Source organism: Prionailurus viverrinus, chromosome D4, assembly GCF_022837055.1.
Source record: "Prionailurus viverrinus isolate Anna chromosome D4, UM_Priviv_1.0, whole genome shotgun sequence".
NCBI classification, from domain to species: Eukaryota; Metazoa; Chordata; class Mammalia; order Carnivora; family Felidae; genus Prionailurus; species Prionailurus viverrinus.
The window spans coordinates 32,043,223-32,056,634 of NC_062573.1; the positions used below are offsets into that span (position 1 = coordinate 32,043,223).

Here is a 13,412-nt window from a genome sequence, read left to right on the forward strand (position 1 = left end):
CCCACTGAGCCACCCAGATGCTGCCCCTATTTTCCTGCAGAGGGTAGAGAGAGAGGGAGGAGAATCCCAGGCAGGCTCTCTGCTGACAATGCATAGCCCAAAGCTGTAAGATCATGATCTGAGCCAAATCATCCAGATCTGACCTGAGTCAACTGACCATCTAAGGGGTTCCAGTTGCCCCAGTGTGAATTTTATTATATTGGCTTTTAGAAGGACAGGGTATTTGGGGAGGAAGAAGATGATATATGGTTAATGTTGTGATTTTGGTAATTGTTGCACTTGCTTTAATTCTTTTTTTTTTTTTTTCCCCAAACACAAGGACATTTAATCCTGCGGACTATTCAGATTCTCCATCTATAGATGGGTGTGGGACAAAGCCAATAGTTTGGGAAGCTGCTCAGAATGGTGCAGATGAGGGGACTGGTAAGTGTCTATTGTCAAAGATGTGTTTTAAATGTTTGAGTTCTTAACATACAAAGATGTACTGATGGAGAAGAATGAAAAGCAGGCTGCTGTCCTACCTCTGAGACTATTAGCTGGTTCTTACCTCCAAGGTCTCATTTAAAAATCTCATTGACCATAAGGTATTTGATTTTTCCCTTGTGCACTCTGAGGAAGAGGCTTTTATCAATCTGTGTAAGTCAGTACAAATTCACACTCAGATCTCAGTGTGTTAGGGATATATGTAATTTCTTACGGGTAGGTTTGTTACTGAAAAGTATCATTCCTGATGATGGACACAAATTCGGCCAGATAGAGTGGTAGGTGACTAGTAGGTTTGGGCATCAATTGCTTTTGTAGATTTTTTTCTGTATCCTGATGTTTTTGGATTATTTCTTTTTGGAAATTCATGGACAAATACGTGTTAATTGGAACTTCTAGGATTTGTTCATGATAATACATCATTAACTACTGCAGTTATATTTATAAAAACATAATTTGGCAATTCATGAATTATAACTGAAAATATAAAAGTGTAGTTCAATAAATAATCTAAAAGCAAACCACCCATATAACACCGATTCTGGTAAAAAAACAGGACTGTGCCATCACCACAGAAACACCATCAATGAACTAGAAATCAAGGATACTATAGAAAGGATCAGCAAAAGTATAAAAATGGTTATTTGAAAACACTAGTAAAATTGATAAGCTTACTGTGAGACTGATCAAGGGAAGGAGAAACAGCATACATAATTGGTTATAGGAATGAGAAAAGGGATATCGATATTAATTATAGTTATAATTAAAGTATATATTATGTATAATTGACGGTTTAATATAATCAAAATTGTAATTAATATCAGGCATTAAAGGATACTTCATGTCAGTAAATTTTGTGCTAACATTTGAAATTACAGACTAATCTCCCTCTTCAACAAAAATGTAGAAATCTTAAGCCAAAATATTGGAAAACCATTCGGTAAGATAGAAAAGAATAATACATCATGACCATGTTAAATTTATACTTGGTAATCAAGTTCTTTCACATTAAAAAATCAATCATTTCCCAGATACATATACTGAAGAGAATGGAAGACACAGCTTTACATAAAACCTTGTATACAGATGTTCATAGAGGCATAATTCATAATGGCCGAAATGTAGAAACAAACCAAATGCCTTTCAGTGGATGAATGGAGGAGTAAATTGTTGTGTATCATCCATACAATGGAATATTCATTCTACCATACAAAGGAATGAAGTGCTGATGTATGCTGCAACATGAATGAATCTTAAAAACATGCTGAGAGCCCAAATGTCCATCAACTGATAAATGGATTAAGATGTGGTGTGTGTATATATATGTGTATATGTATATGTGTGTGTGTACATACACACACACACACAGTGGAATGTATGGAATTGAATACTACATGGAGTGTAGTACAATGGAATACTACTTCATGATGAAAAAGTAAAATCTTGCCATTTGCAACAACATGGACGTAACTGGAGGCTGTTATGCTAAGCGCAATGAGACAGATAGGATTTCACTCGTGGAATTTGAGAAAGTTAACAGATGAACATAGGGGAAGGGACGGAAAAATAAGATAAAAACGGAGGCAAACCATAAGAGACTCTTTTTGTAATTAAATATTTTTTAACGTTTATTCATTTTTGAGAGACAGAGACAGAATGTGAGCAGGGGAGGGGCAGAGAGAGAGGGAGACACAGAATCTGAAGCAGGCTCCGGGCTCTGAGCTGTCAGCACAGAGCCCGATGTGGGGCTCAAACCCACAAACCGTGAGGTTAGGACCTGAGCTGAAGTCGGATGACTTACTGGCTGAACCACCCAGGCACCCCAAACCATACAGAGAACAAACTGAGGGTTGGTGGGGGTGGGTGGTGGTGGTGGTGAGTTAAATGTGTGATGGGTATTAAGGAGGGCACTTTTGGGATGAGCACTGAGTGTCATATATGAGATGAATCACTCCATTCTACTCCTGAAGCTATGACTGCACTGTATGTTATTAACTAACTTGAAAAAAAAAATCATGCTTAATGAAGGAAGTCAGTTATAAAGGATCACATACTTTATAGTATATGATTTCACTTGTAGGAAATGTCCAGATCAGGGGGAAAAAAAAAATCAGTAGATTGTTGGTTGCTGAGGGTTGGAAACATTTGGGGAAAAATGGGGAATGACTACTAATGGTTTCAAGATTTCTGCCTGGAATGGGGCGCTTGGCTGGCTCTTTCAGTAGAGCATGCGACTCGATCTCTAGAGTTGTAAGTTTGAGCCACATGTTGAGTATAGAGATTACTTAAAAATAAAATCTTAAAAATAAAAAGATTTCTTCTTGGAGTGATGAAAATATTTTGGAATAGGGGATGCCTGGATGACTTAGTTGGTTGAGCATCAGACTTCGGTTCAGGTCATGATCTCACAGTTTGTGAGTGGTTTGTGTTGGGCTGGATCCTGCTTCAGATTCTGTGTCTCCGCCTCTCTGCCCCACCCCTGCCTGTGCTCTGTCTCCATCTCTCAAAAATGAATAAATGTTAAAAACAATTTTTTTAAAAATTCTGGAATAGTCATGATTGTTTCATAACTTGTGAGTATACTAGACATTATTTAAATGTGTACTTTAAGAGGATGGATTATATGCTTGTGTGAGTTATATCTCAACAAAAATAATTATTTATACTTTTAACCGATTAAAGCTTAAAATTCCTTATTAAAGAAATGCATTTGACAAAACCTAACATCCATTTCTAATTTTTTAAAAAACTGGCAAATCTCGAATAGAAAGAAATCTTAGACAGGGGATATCTACAAAACATACAGCAAGCATTACAGTAAATGGTGATGTGTTGAATGTTTTTTCTCTGGAAGGAGGTAAAGGGGCTTCCTCTTACTCTTTCCATATACCAATGTACTAGAGGTCCTAATCATTGCAATAAGGACTGAAAAAAGTCGAAGGGTTGGAAAGAGTAAAAACCTGTCATTTCTTGAAATGATATAAAAATCTATAGATAAAATATTAAAATTAATAAGGGAGTTTTAAAAGGTGCTAGATAGAAGTTCAATAGATGTATTTCTATAGACCATCAACAGAGAGAAAATGGAAAAAAAAATCTGTAGCCTCAAAAAATTTCAAATGCCTGGCAGTGTAACGATATGCCAGATCATTAGCCTTCTACCTGTGAAAACGTAAAATATAAAATTTTATTTTAAAATATAAAATTGAAGCTCAGTCAGTTGAAAGTCCATCTTCTGATTTGGGTTCAAGTTTTTGATCCCACAGTTGTGCCTTGGCTGCACACTGAACCTGGAGCCTGCAGCCTGCTTAAGATTCTCATTCTTTCTTTCTCTCTCCCTGTTGTAAAATTAAAAAAAAAAAATTTATATATATGTGTGTGTATGTGTGTATATGTATATATGTGTGTGTGTATACACACGTATACATATTTGTATATATATGTTTTAAGAAGAAATGAATAGAAAGAATATACCGTATTTATATATTTCATGTCTGGTTGTTGTGAAACTTAGTTTTTACTGACTCTCTTTGGACTTATTAATGGTAGTCTACCTCATGAAAATTTTCCTTGCTGATTTTTTTAAATGTCAGGTTTATTGAGATATGCTTTATATGCAGTAATATTTACCCTTTTGAAGGGCTATAAGTAGGTGAATTCTAACAAATGCATGTAGTTGTGTGACCAACCCTAAAATCAAGACTTTCTGTATGAGCCGTCAACAATTGCAAATAATTAAAAAGGAAAAAAAGGTACCGTTTATAGTTCATACAAAAACATGCGATATTTATATTAAATCTGATAAAGTATGTCTAATATTTGTATGCTGAAAATTATGCAACCTGATGAGAAATACCAAGACCCCAAAATGGAGAGAGAGATACTCAGTACTTATGAACTGAAGATTCAGTATGTTATTAAAAAGTTATATTTTTCCTCAAATTTATGTTTACGTGAAGTGTATGTTTAATCAGAATCCTAGCAGATTTTTTTTTGGTGTAAATTGAAAATTTGATTTAAAAATTTTCATTTTAGGGTGCCTGGGTGGCTCAGTGGTTAAATGTCCGACTTTGGCTCAGTTCATGATCTTGGCGGTTTGTGAGTTTGCTTGTTTCAGATTCTGTGTCTCCCTCTCTCTCTGCTCCCATGCTCTGTTTCCCTCAAATAAATATTTAAAAAATTTTTTTAAATTTTTATTTAAAGAAATTTGTATTTTGTTTTAAGTTTTTAAGAAATTTCTACACCTAGGGGTGGGTGCCTGGATGGCTCAGTTGGTTAGGCATCTGACTTGGGCTCAGGTAATGATCTTGTAGTTCATGGATTTGAGCCCCCCGTTGGGCTCTGTGCTGACAGCTCAGAGCATGGAGCCTGCTTTGGATTCTGTCTCCCTCTCTCTCTCTCCAAAATAAAATACGTTAGGGGCTCCTGGGTGGCTCAGTCGGATGAGCGTCCGACTTCGGCCTGGGTCATGATCTCACGGTCTGTGAGTTCGAGCCCCGCGTCAGGCTCTGTGCCGACAGCTGGGAGCCTGGAGCCGGTTTCAGATTCTGTGTCTCCCTCTCTCTGACCCTCCCCCGTTCATGCTCTGCCTCTCTGTCTCAAAAAAATTAAATGTTAAAAAAAAATTTAAAAAACCGTAAAAAAATTTTTTTAGAAGTCGTCTCTATACCCAGTCTAGACCTCGAACTTAAAACCCTGAGATCAAAGTTACCTGTGCTTCTGGCTGAGCCAAGCCAGCCAGTCTCCCTGATTTTAAAGTTTTTATAGAAAAGTACAGATACTGGCGTATAACCCATACGAATTTTGAAAAAGATCAACAAAGTTTAGATCATACCCATCTTAAAATTCCAGCCCTTGTTTTTTATTGAAAAGGAAAGAAAACATCCATACAGAAACCTGCACACGGTATTTTTAAGTGGTTTTATTCATAACTCTTACTGATTTTTAAGTCAGGTTTTGAAACATTGTTGAATTAGTTGTTTAACTGTTATTTTTCTTTTTTCTCTCCACGTCCTCTTCTTTTCCCTTCACCTGTCTTCTCTGGGCTCCTCTCTTTCCCCTTCTTCCCCCGATTCGCATTTAGAGTAGTAGATTCCTTGCTGAAAAACAAGGAAATGTGTTTAATGCAGAATACAGTTAAAGGATGTCAGTTGAGAAGAGTGCTGGGGCTGTTTCTCTAGGGGCCTCACAGAATGGCATTTTCTTGTTGAAAACATACAGTTCTGCGTGTGGACCTCAACCATAATTATAGGCTCAGAAGCATGACTTTTGACAGGATTGTAATCAAATCCATTCTTTAGAGGCAGACCCTCCATTATGGAAAATGGAATGACTGAAGGATAGTTACAATAATGATTTATAAGTCGAAACATACTAAACATATTTGTAAAACTTTGTAATGGTTTTAACAAGTGGGAAGGGAGTTTGGTGAACATGGGGATGAGAACAAGTGTAGTTGATGCAATTGAATGTTCAAAGGCTGTCTGGCTAATAGGATTTATAGTTGAGGTACAGTGGGCTGTCACAGTATTTTCTTTATTTTTATTTTTTTAACGTTTATTCATTTTTGAAAGAGACATTGGGAGTGGGGGAGGGGCAGAGAGAGGGAGGCACAGAATCCGAAGCAGGCTCCAGGCTCCGAGCTGTCAGCACAGAGCCTGATGTGGGGCTCGAACCCACAAGCTGTGAGATCATGACCTGAGCCGAAGTTGGACGCTCAACCAACTGAGTCACTCAGGTGTCCTGGGCTGTCACAGTATTGATTGCAGTACGTTTCCCTCTCCTCGGATGCACAGCCTAGATCAACTTTGATGCTTTAATTTTGTTAAGTTGCTAAACAGTTTTTCTTCTGATGAATACCTTCATTATTTTGATATGTGAAAACCTTCCATTTTACATTGATCTGCAGAACTGGCATCAAATGCTCATAATGTAGCTCAGGATCTGCCACACAAAAATTCCTATGGACTCAAAGGTATGGTTTTCTTAATTCTTTAGTTAAAAATCTTCGGGTTGGCTGTCTGGCTCAGTTAGTACAACATGCAGCTTTTGATCTTGGGGCTGTAAGTTCAAGCTGCCTGTTGGACATAGAACTTAGTTGAAATAAAAAGAATCTTCCAAAATGCTTACAGTGTCTGCCATTTTAATCAAGGCTAGTTAAGTAGAATTCATCAAGTGAATATTTGTAAAAACTGTATTTTTACACCTGCTTGATTAAATATCAACTTAAATGTTTTTTAATGTTTATTTTTGAGAGAAAAAATGTGAGTGGGGGAGGGGCAGAGAGAGGGAGACAGAGAATCTGCAGCAGGCTCCATGCTGTCAGTGCAAAGCTGGAAGGGGCTGGAACCCAAGCACTATATCATGACCTGAGCTGAAGTCGGGTGATGAACCAACTCAGCCACCCACGTGCCCCTTAAATACCAACTTTTGATTATGGAATTGTTTTACAGATTGGCCTTCAAGGCAGCACAGATTTTTATCTCGTTTTTCCTACATGGCTACCTTAATGTGCTTTTGATAGAATGCTAACATCAACTTAAATGCAACATAAAGCATGCACCTCAAATTTATTGTTTTAAGCTGAAAATAAATCAATATCATTGGTGTTTTCCCACGTTTGAGGTGTAGGTTTATAGGTGAGTAATGGGGAACGAAGTCTTATTGTAAAAGCCTAATATTTCACAATAGTATTAGGATCAGAGCCTGTATTGTTTTACATGTAATGTCTTGTAATTTTTATAGTCTGTATATTTAGGGTGGGTTTTTAGCTTATTTATTTTTGAGAGACAGAGTGAGTGAGCACAAGCAGGGGAGGGGCAGAGAGAGAGGAAGACAGGATCCCAAGCAGGCTCTGCACTGTCAGCACAGAGCCTGACCCAGGGCTCAATCTTTTGAACTGTGAGATCAAGACCTGAGCTGAAGTCAGAAGCTTAACTGACTGAGCCACCCAGGCACCCTGGCCCTGGTTTCTGATAAGGGGTTGCCTCCTCTGTGGTCTGACATAACCACTTGTTGCACTTGGTTGTGACTACGTATATTGTCTTCTTATTAAATGTACTCAAATTCTAACTATAATCTCCATCTCTAAATTTGTGATTATTTTCATAAGACCCTTCTAAGTGTTAGGCCAGTCTCTTTACATATACATATATGAAAGTGTGCTTTAACTGAATACCACTGAATTGGACATTTAAAAATGATCACAATAGTAAATTTTATGAGTATTTTATCACAACAATTTTTGGAAAAATATTTTGTAAACTTGTAAGTTTCTTTTGGAGAGAGAGGCAGTGTGTGTTGGGGAGGGGCAGAGAGAGAGAGGGTGAGAGAGAATCCCAAGTAGACTGCACCATGAGCGTAGAGCCTGATGTGGCACTAGAACCCATGAAACCGTGAGATCATGACCTGAGCCGAAACCCACAGTTGGATGCTTAACCAGCTGAGCCACCCGGTGCCCCAGTATTTTGTAAATTTCAGGATACTTTCGATATTTTATATAGAGGGTTTTGTAATGCCTCGTCATTGTTTTTCTCCTTTGGAGTATCCCTTCTCAATCTAGAGCGATCGACCAATCGATGGATCTTCCCAGCTGTTTTCCAGCTTTCAGGATTTGTTAAGTTTTTATTTATTTTGAGTGAGAGGGAGGGTGGGGGAGGGACAGAGTGAGAGAGAGAGAGAGAAAATTGCAAGCAGGCTCAGAAATGTCATCATGGAGCCCAACATGTGCTTAATCTCTCAGACTGTGAGATCATGACCTTAGCTGAAATCAGGAGTTGGATGTTCAACCGACTGAGCCTTGCCAGCTGCCCTGATTTTTTTTTTTAACATTTTATTTTAAAGTAATTTCTGTATCAAACGTGGAGCTTGAACTTAACCCCGAGATCAAGAGTTGCATGTTCTTCCAACTGACCCAGCCAGGCCCTCCCCCCCCCAACTTTTAAGAGTTTTGCTATACTTTGTTTTCCCCATAAACTTTCTCTTCCCTTTCTAGCTTTCGTTAACTTTTTTTTGTCCTCTACATTTCCAATTATTAATCAGCTCTGTGTGATTTATTGTTTAAAAATATACACCATGATCACCCACAACATTTTTGTCTTTCCAGTGAAATAGGACTTTGGTATTTAACATCATGCTAAACATGTAGTCTTATTTTTTTTTTTCCAGTTTTTATTTATTTATTTTGAGAGAGTGAAAGCTTGAGCAGGGGAGGGGCAAAGAGAGGAGAAAGTGTTAATGTGAAGCAGGCACCACACTGCCAGCATGGAGCCTGATGAAGGACTTGAAATCATGAATCCTGAGATCATGACCTGAGCCAAAATCAAGAGGTGGGCGGCTGAGCCACCCAGGCGCCCCAAACATGTAGGCTTTTAACCCAGTATTGGTTTGTTGATGATTGATGATGAAGGGTTTCCGAGAAAAATTCCACCATAAATTGTTTCCTACTAAGAGTCTTAAAGGCCTTGAAGATGAATGTTTTAGGAGTGATTTTCGAGCCTCTGCAGTTGTTTTCTTTTTCTTGATTAGAATGCTCCTAAAACTGCTTACATTGAACGCCAGCTTTTTGTAGGATTCCTTAATCTTTAGAGTACTGTCTCCTATGATAAATTTGACAGCATGAACCATAGGGTAGGTTGGATCGAGGTAGCACCAGGAACACTGTGTACTGGCTGCCCTTTAAGTTAGTCTCATTGTGAGTTAAAAAAAAAATTATTTTAAGTTTGTTTATTTTTGAGAGAGAAAGAGTGGGAATGGGGGAGGTGCAGAGAGAGGGGGAGACACAGAATCCAAACGGGCTCCAGGCTCTGAACTATCAGCACAGAGTACAACTCAGGGCTTGAACTCATAGGCCTGGAGATCATGACCTGAGCCAAAGTTGGACGCTTAACCGACCAAGCCACCCAGGCGCCCCTAGTTGTGAGTTTTCAAAACTATATATCTACTTAGAGAAAAGTCTTGATGGAGATCTATTAAAACATTGGGGATTATGTATCAGTGCCTTGAAGAAAATCACATTGCAGAAGGAATATAAGAGTGGAGAGTAGGTAGATGGTTTGCCTTAGATATATTTAGCTTTGCGTACAGGGTAATCTCTAAGAAGCCTAGGCAGAGGTCTAGAGAACAACTTTTCACTACTGATTTCTGACTGGGACTAATTGCAACTCGTGTTTTTTCACTTAAACTAGGACCTCTTCCTAGTTTTAAGAGGCTGTTTGAATTGGGAGTGAATGGGTGGCTCAATCAGTTGTGGTTTCGACCTCAGCTCAGATCATAAGCTCGTGGTTTGTGGGTTCGAGCCTCACATCAGACTCTGTGCTGACAGCTTGGAGCCTGGAGCCTAGAGTCTGCTTTGGATTCTGCGTCTCCCTCTCTCTGTGACCCTCCCCCACTCACACTCTCTTTGTCTCTATCAAAAATAAAAACCTTAAAAAAGTTTTAATTCAAAGAGATATTTGGGTCCACTTAAATTCCTAATTGTTTTATGATATTTCTGGAAAAGTTGTGGAAACCATTAAAAGGTATGATAAGTGAACCAGTAGAAAGGATCACACTGTCAGTTCAGAACATTCTGTATTAATGTTTATGATTATTTCAAGGATACATGCAGTTGAGAGGCACAGAAGAACAAACAGTGCCTGTATCCATGTTCTTCCTTCCTTTAATGTATATGTCCTATGATCCATGATGATAGATGATGTCTCTCAGTGATGTGTGTAGGGTTCTCACACAGGAGGGAATGTTTTTTAGGTTTGAAATATCTCCTATATAGTAGCATATCTTGGGGGACGTTTTACAGAGTGCCATACTGCATACATTCATCAATTCTATGTTTGTCATAACCAGTCCTAACAAGGGACATCCACCTGAAAGAATTCCATTAGGAAGGACTCTTTTCATAGGTAACACCTTCTGTTTATTCATGAAACAGTTGGTTATTAGGTTATAGACCTAGTTCTACGGAAGTTAGATCTGGTTACCTGCCCTTTTCTCAATTGTTTTCCCCTTCTTCTCTTCCTTTTGTCCTTTGCATACACAAACCTCATCGTAGGTCAGATGCTCAGCTCATTTCTTTCCTGTTGAAGGAGTGAAAACATGCACAGTCTTACTTCCTGGGGGTAGTTATAGTTGATATCTTTGTGTATTTTCTTATGAAATCATTTTCTCTGATTTTTGCACGTATGTATTTGCATGTAAGTCAGCATTTCTGAATACAAATGTTTCGCTTTAAATATTTATTCGGTAAGAATTGTTTGAGCAGATCTTCTGCATCTGCTCATCAGGAATTAATATATAGCACCAGAATTTATGTGAGCAGGACTAATGCTCAGCTTTGCTGGAGATCTATTAGGGAACCATAGAATGGACCTAATATCTTTTTTAAGTTTATTTATTTTGATAGAGAAAGCATGAGCAGAGGAGGGGCAGAGAGAGAGAGAGAGCAAGAATTCCAAGTAGGCTCTGCACTCTTAGCGTTGAGCCTGACATGGGTCTCCAACCCAGGACCGTGAGATCATGGCCTGAGCTGAATCCGAGTTGAACACTTTCTACTGAGCCATCCCAGGCACCCCTTTAATATCTTACAAAGAGGATATATCTATAAATTCAGTAGTTGAGTAATCTACCTGAAATTAAGATCCAGCCAAGCCAGCTTCATAATGAATTTTGCTCTGTTTTAAATGTTACATATCATAAGGGTCTCATGGTTAAATATGTGTATTTGTGCTATGCTCATACTTTATTAATCATGGCAGAATTGCTTGGATATGATCTACACTGAAGCAAAATTAGTGTGAGACTTTGCTTTCAGTTTATGTGGATAGTATCTAGCTAAGTTGAATTTGACTACATGGCATTTTATTGAGAATAGATCAGGAGCTTCATATTAGATTGTAAACTAAATTACTAATAAGATTTATGACACATTTTACACAGTATACTATAGAGAATTAGTTGGAGTGAGATGATATTTGACTTTGTGATGTAAACTATGATTATTGTCAGCAGGGGCCTGGAAGAATTCGGTGGAAGAGTGGACAACAGACGACTGGACTGAAGATGTAAGTATTTAGTATCAGATTAGATCTGTCTTCCTCTTGTTTTCTGGTAAGGGCATGCATTCTTTGAAAAAGCTGGAAACATCTTGTGGTTGCCCATGGCTCTTTTTCAGACATGTGATTATCGTGTTTTTAAGATTTTTAAGAAACTTGGTTTTGATTCAAGTCATGATCTCATGGTTTGTGAGATCCAGTCCTGCTGTAGGGCTCTGTGCTGACAGTGAGTGAGGAGCCTGCTTGGAATTCTCTCTCTGCCTCTCTCACTCTGTCCCTCCCCTGCTCATGTTCGCCTGCCTGCCCTGCAGATAGATAGATACATAGATAGATAGATAGATAGATAGATAGATAGATAGATAGACTGACTGACAAAAAATTGACAAGGTGTTAGGGATGCCTGACTGGCTCAGTCTGAAGAACATGGGACTCGAACTGGGGGTCATGAGTTCGGTCCCCATATTGGGTGTAGAGATTACTAAAACATAAACTTAAAAAAAAAAAAAGGATCAGGTGTTAAGTAGGCCTAAAAATCATTTTTTAGCTTATCTTTTGTTTTTAAATGTTAAAAAAAATTTTTTTAATGTTTATTTATTTTTTAAAAATATATATTTTTTTAACGTTCATTTATTTTTGAGACAGAGAGAGACACAGCATGAACGGGGGAGGGGCAGAGAGAGAGGTAGACACAGAATCGGAAACAGGCTCCAGGCTCTGAGCCATCAGCCCAGAGCCCGACGCGGGGCTCGAGCTTACGGACCGCGAGATTGTGACCTGAGCTGAAGTTGGACGCCCAACCGACTGAGCCACCCAGGCGCCCCAGTGTTTATTTATTTTTGAGACAGAGAGCGACAGAGCATGAACAGGGGGAGGGTCAGAGAGAGGGAGACACAGAATCTGAAGCAGGCTCCAGGCTCCGAGCTGTCAGCACAGAGCCCGACGTGGGGCTCGAACTCTTGGACGGTGAGATTGTGACCTGAGCCGAAGTTGGATGCTTAACCGACTGAGCCACCCAGGCACCCCTTTTTTTAAATTTTTTTAATGTTCATTTATTTTTGAGAGAGAAACAGAGAGTGAGCATGAACAAAGGAGGAGCAGAGAGAGAGGGAGACACAGAATCCAAAGCAGGCTCCAGGTCTGAGCTGTCAGCACAGAACCCAATGCAGAGCTTGAACTCAGGAGCTGTGAGATCATGACCTGAGCCAAAGTCAGACGCTTAACCACCCAGGAGCCCCTGTTTTGTTCTGATAACTATTGCCCTGGCCTGTGAATGTTTATTTTTTATAACATTTTAATTAAAGGAGATAGTGTTTGGGTCACAGTTGAAATTAACTGATTCTGGTTCTAGACCCAACCCCTTCTTCTTAAAACTAGACTAGCTTTTTATATTCATTTATTTGATAACCATTTTCGAGTGTACTACACTAGCTTCTCAGTGTTGATCTATAACTCTGGTCTCAGCATAACATGCTCTTTGATAAAAAAAAAAGATTTAATTTTAAAAAATGTAACTGAACTAATAGCCCTATACCATATTTTATATCATTTTTCTGTTTGACCCTCAAGGTCCAGAACATATATGTATGTGATAGACTGGTAGAGCAGACATCATGATGGAGAGGAAAGGCCCTAGAAGTATCGATCTTTAATATAAAGTGACCCAGTCTTTGAAATTGTTGAGATTATTTTTCCCCGTCTTATCATTCTGTACTCACAAGTATATCTTTAAAATTTTATTTATTGATATTTATTTATTTATTTATTTATTTAAGAGTTTACTTATATTATTTTGGCGGGGCGGGGGGGAGGCAGTCAGAGAAAGAGAATCCCAAGCCTGATCTGTGCTATCAGTGCAGAGCTCCACACGGGGCTTGATACCAA

At 38.7% G+C, this 13,412-nt stretch overlaps 1 protein-coding gene across 7 annotated transcripts in view; it reads left to right on the plus strand.

Annotated features, from left to right (window-relative positions):
• Window positions 1-13,412, plus strand: part of UBAP2 (ubiquitin associated protein 2) — a 112,445-nt gene that overhangs the window by 64,718 nt on the left and 34,315 nt on the right. For 4 of the 7 annotated variants that reach the window (XM_047831243.1, XM_047831237.1, XM_047831238.1 and 1 more), the window contains 3 exons: window positions 320-423; window positions 6,392-6,457; window positions 11,485-11,540. In XM_047831243.1, coding sequence (XP_047687199.1) covers window positions 320-423; window positions 6,392-6,457; window positions 11,485-11,540 — 226 coding nt within the window. The remainder of the gene's footprint in view (window positions 1-319; window positions 424-6,391; window positions 6,458-11,484; window positions 11,541-13,412) is intronic. The other 3 variants (XM_047831239.1, XM_047831241.1, XM_047831242.1) reach the window with 3 other exon arrangements.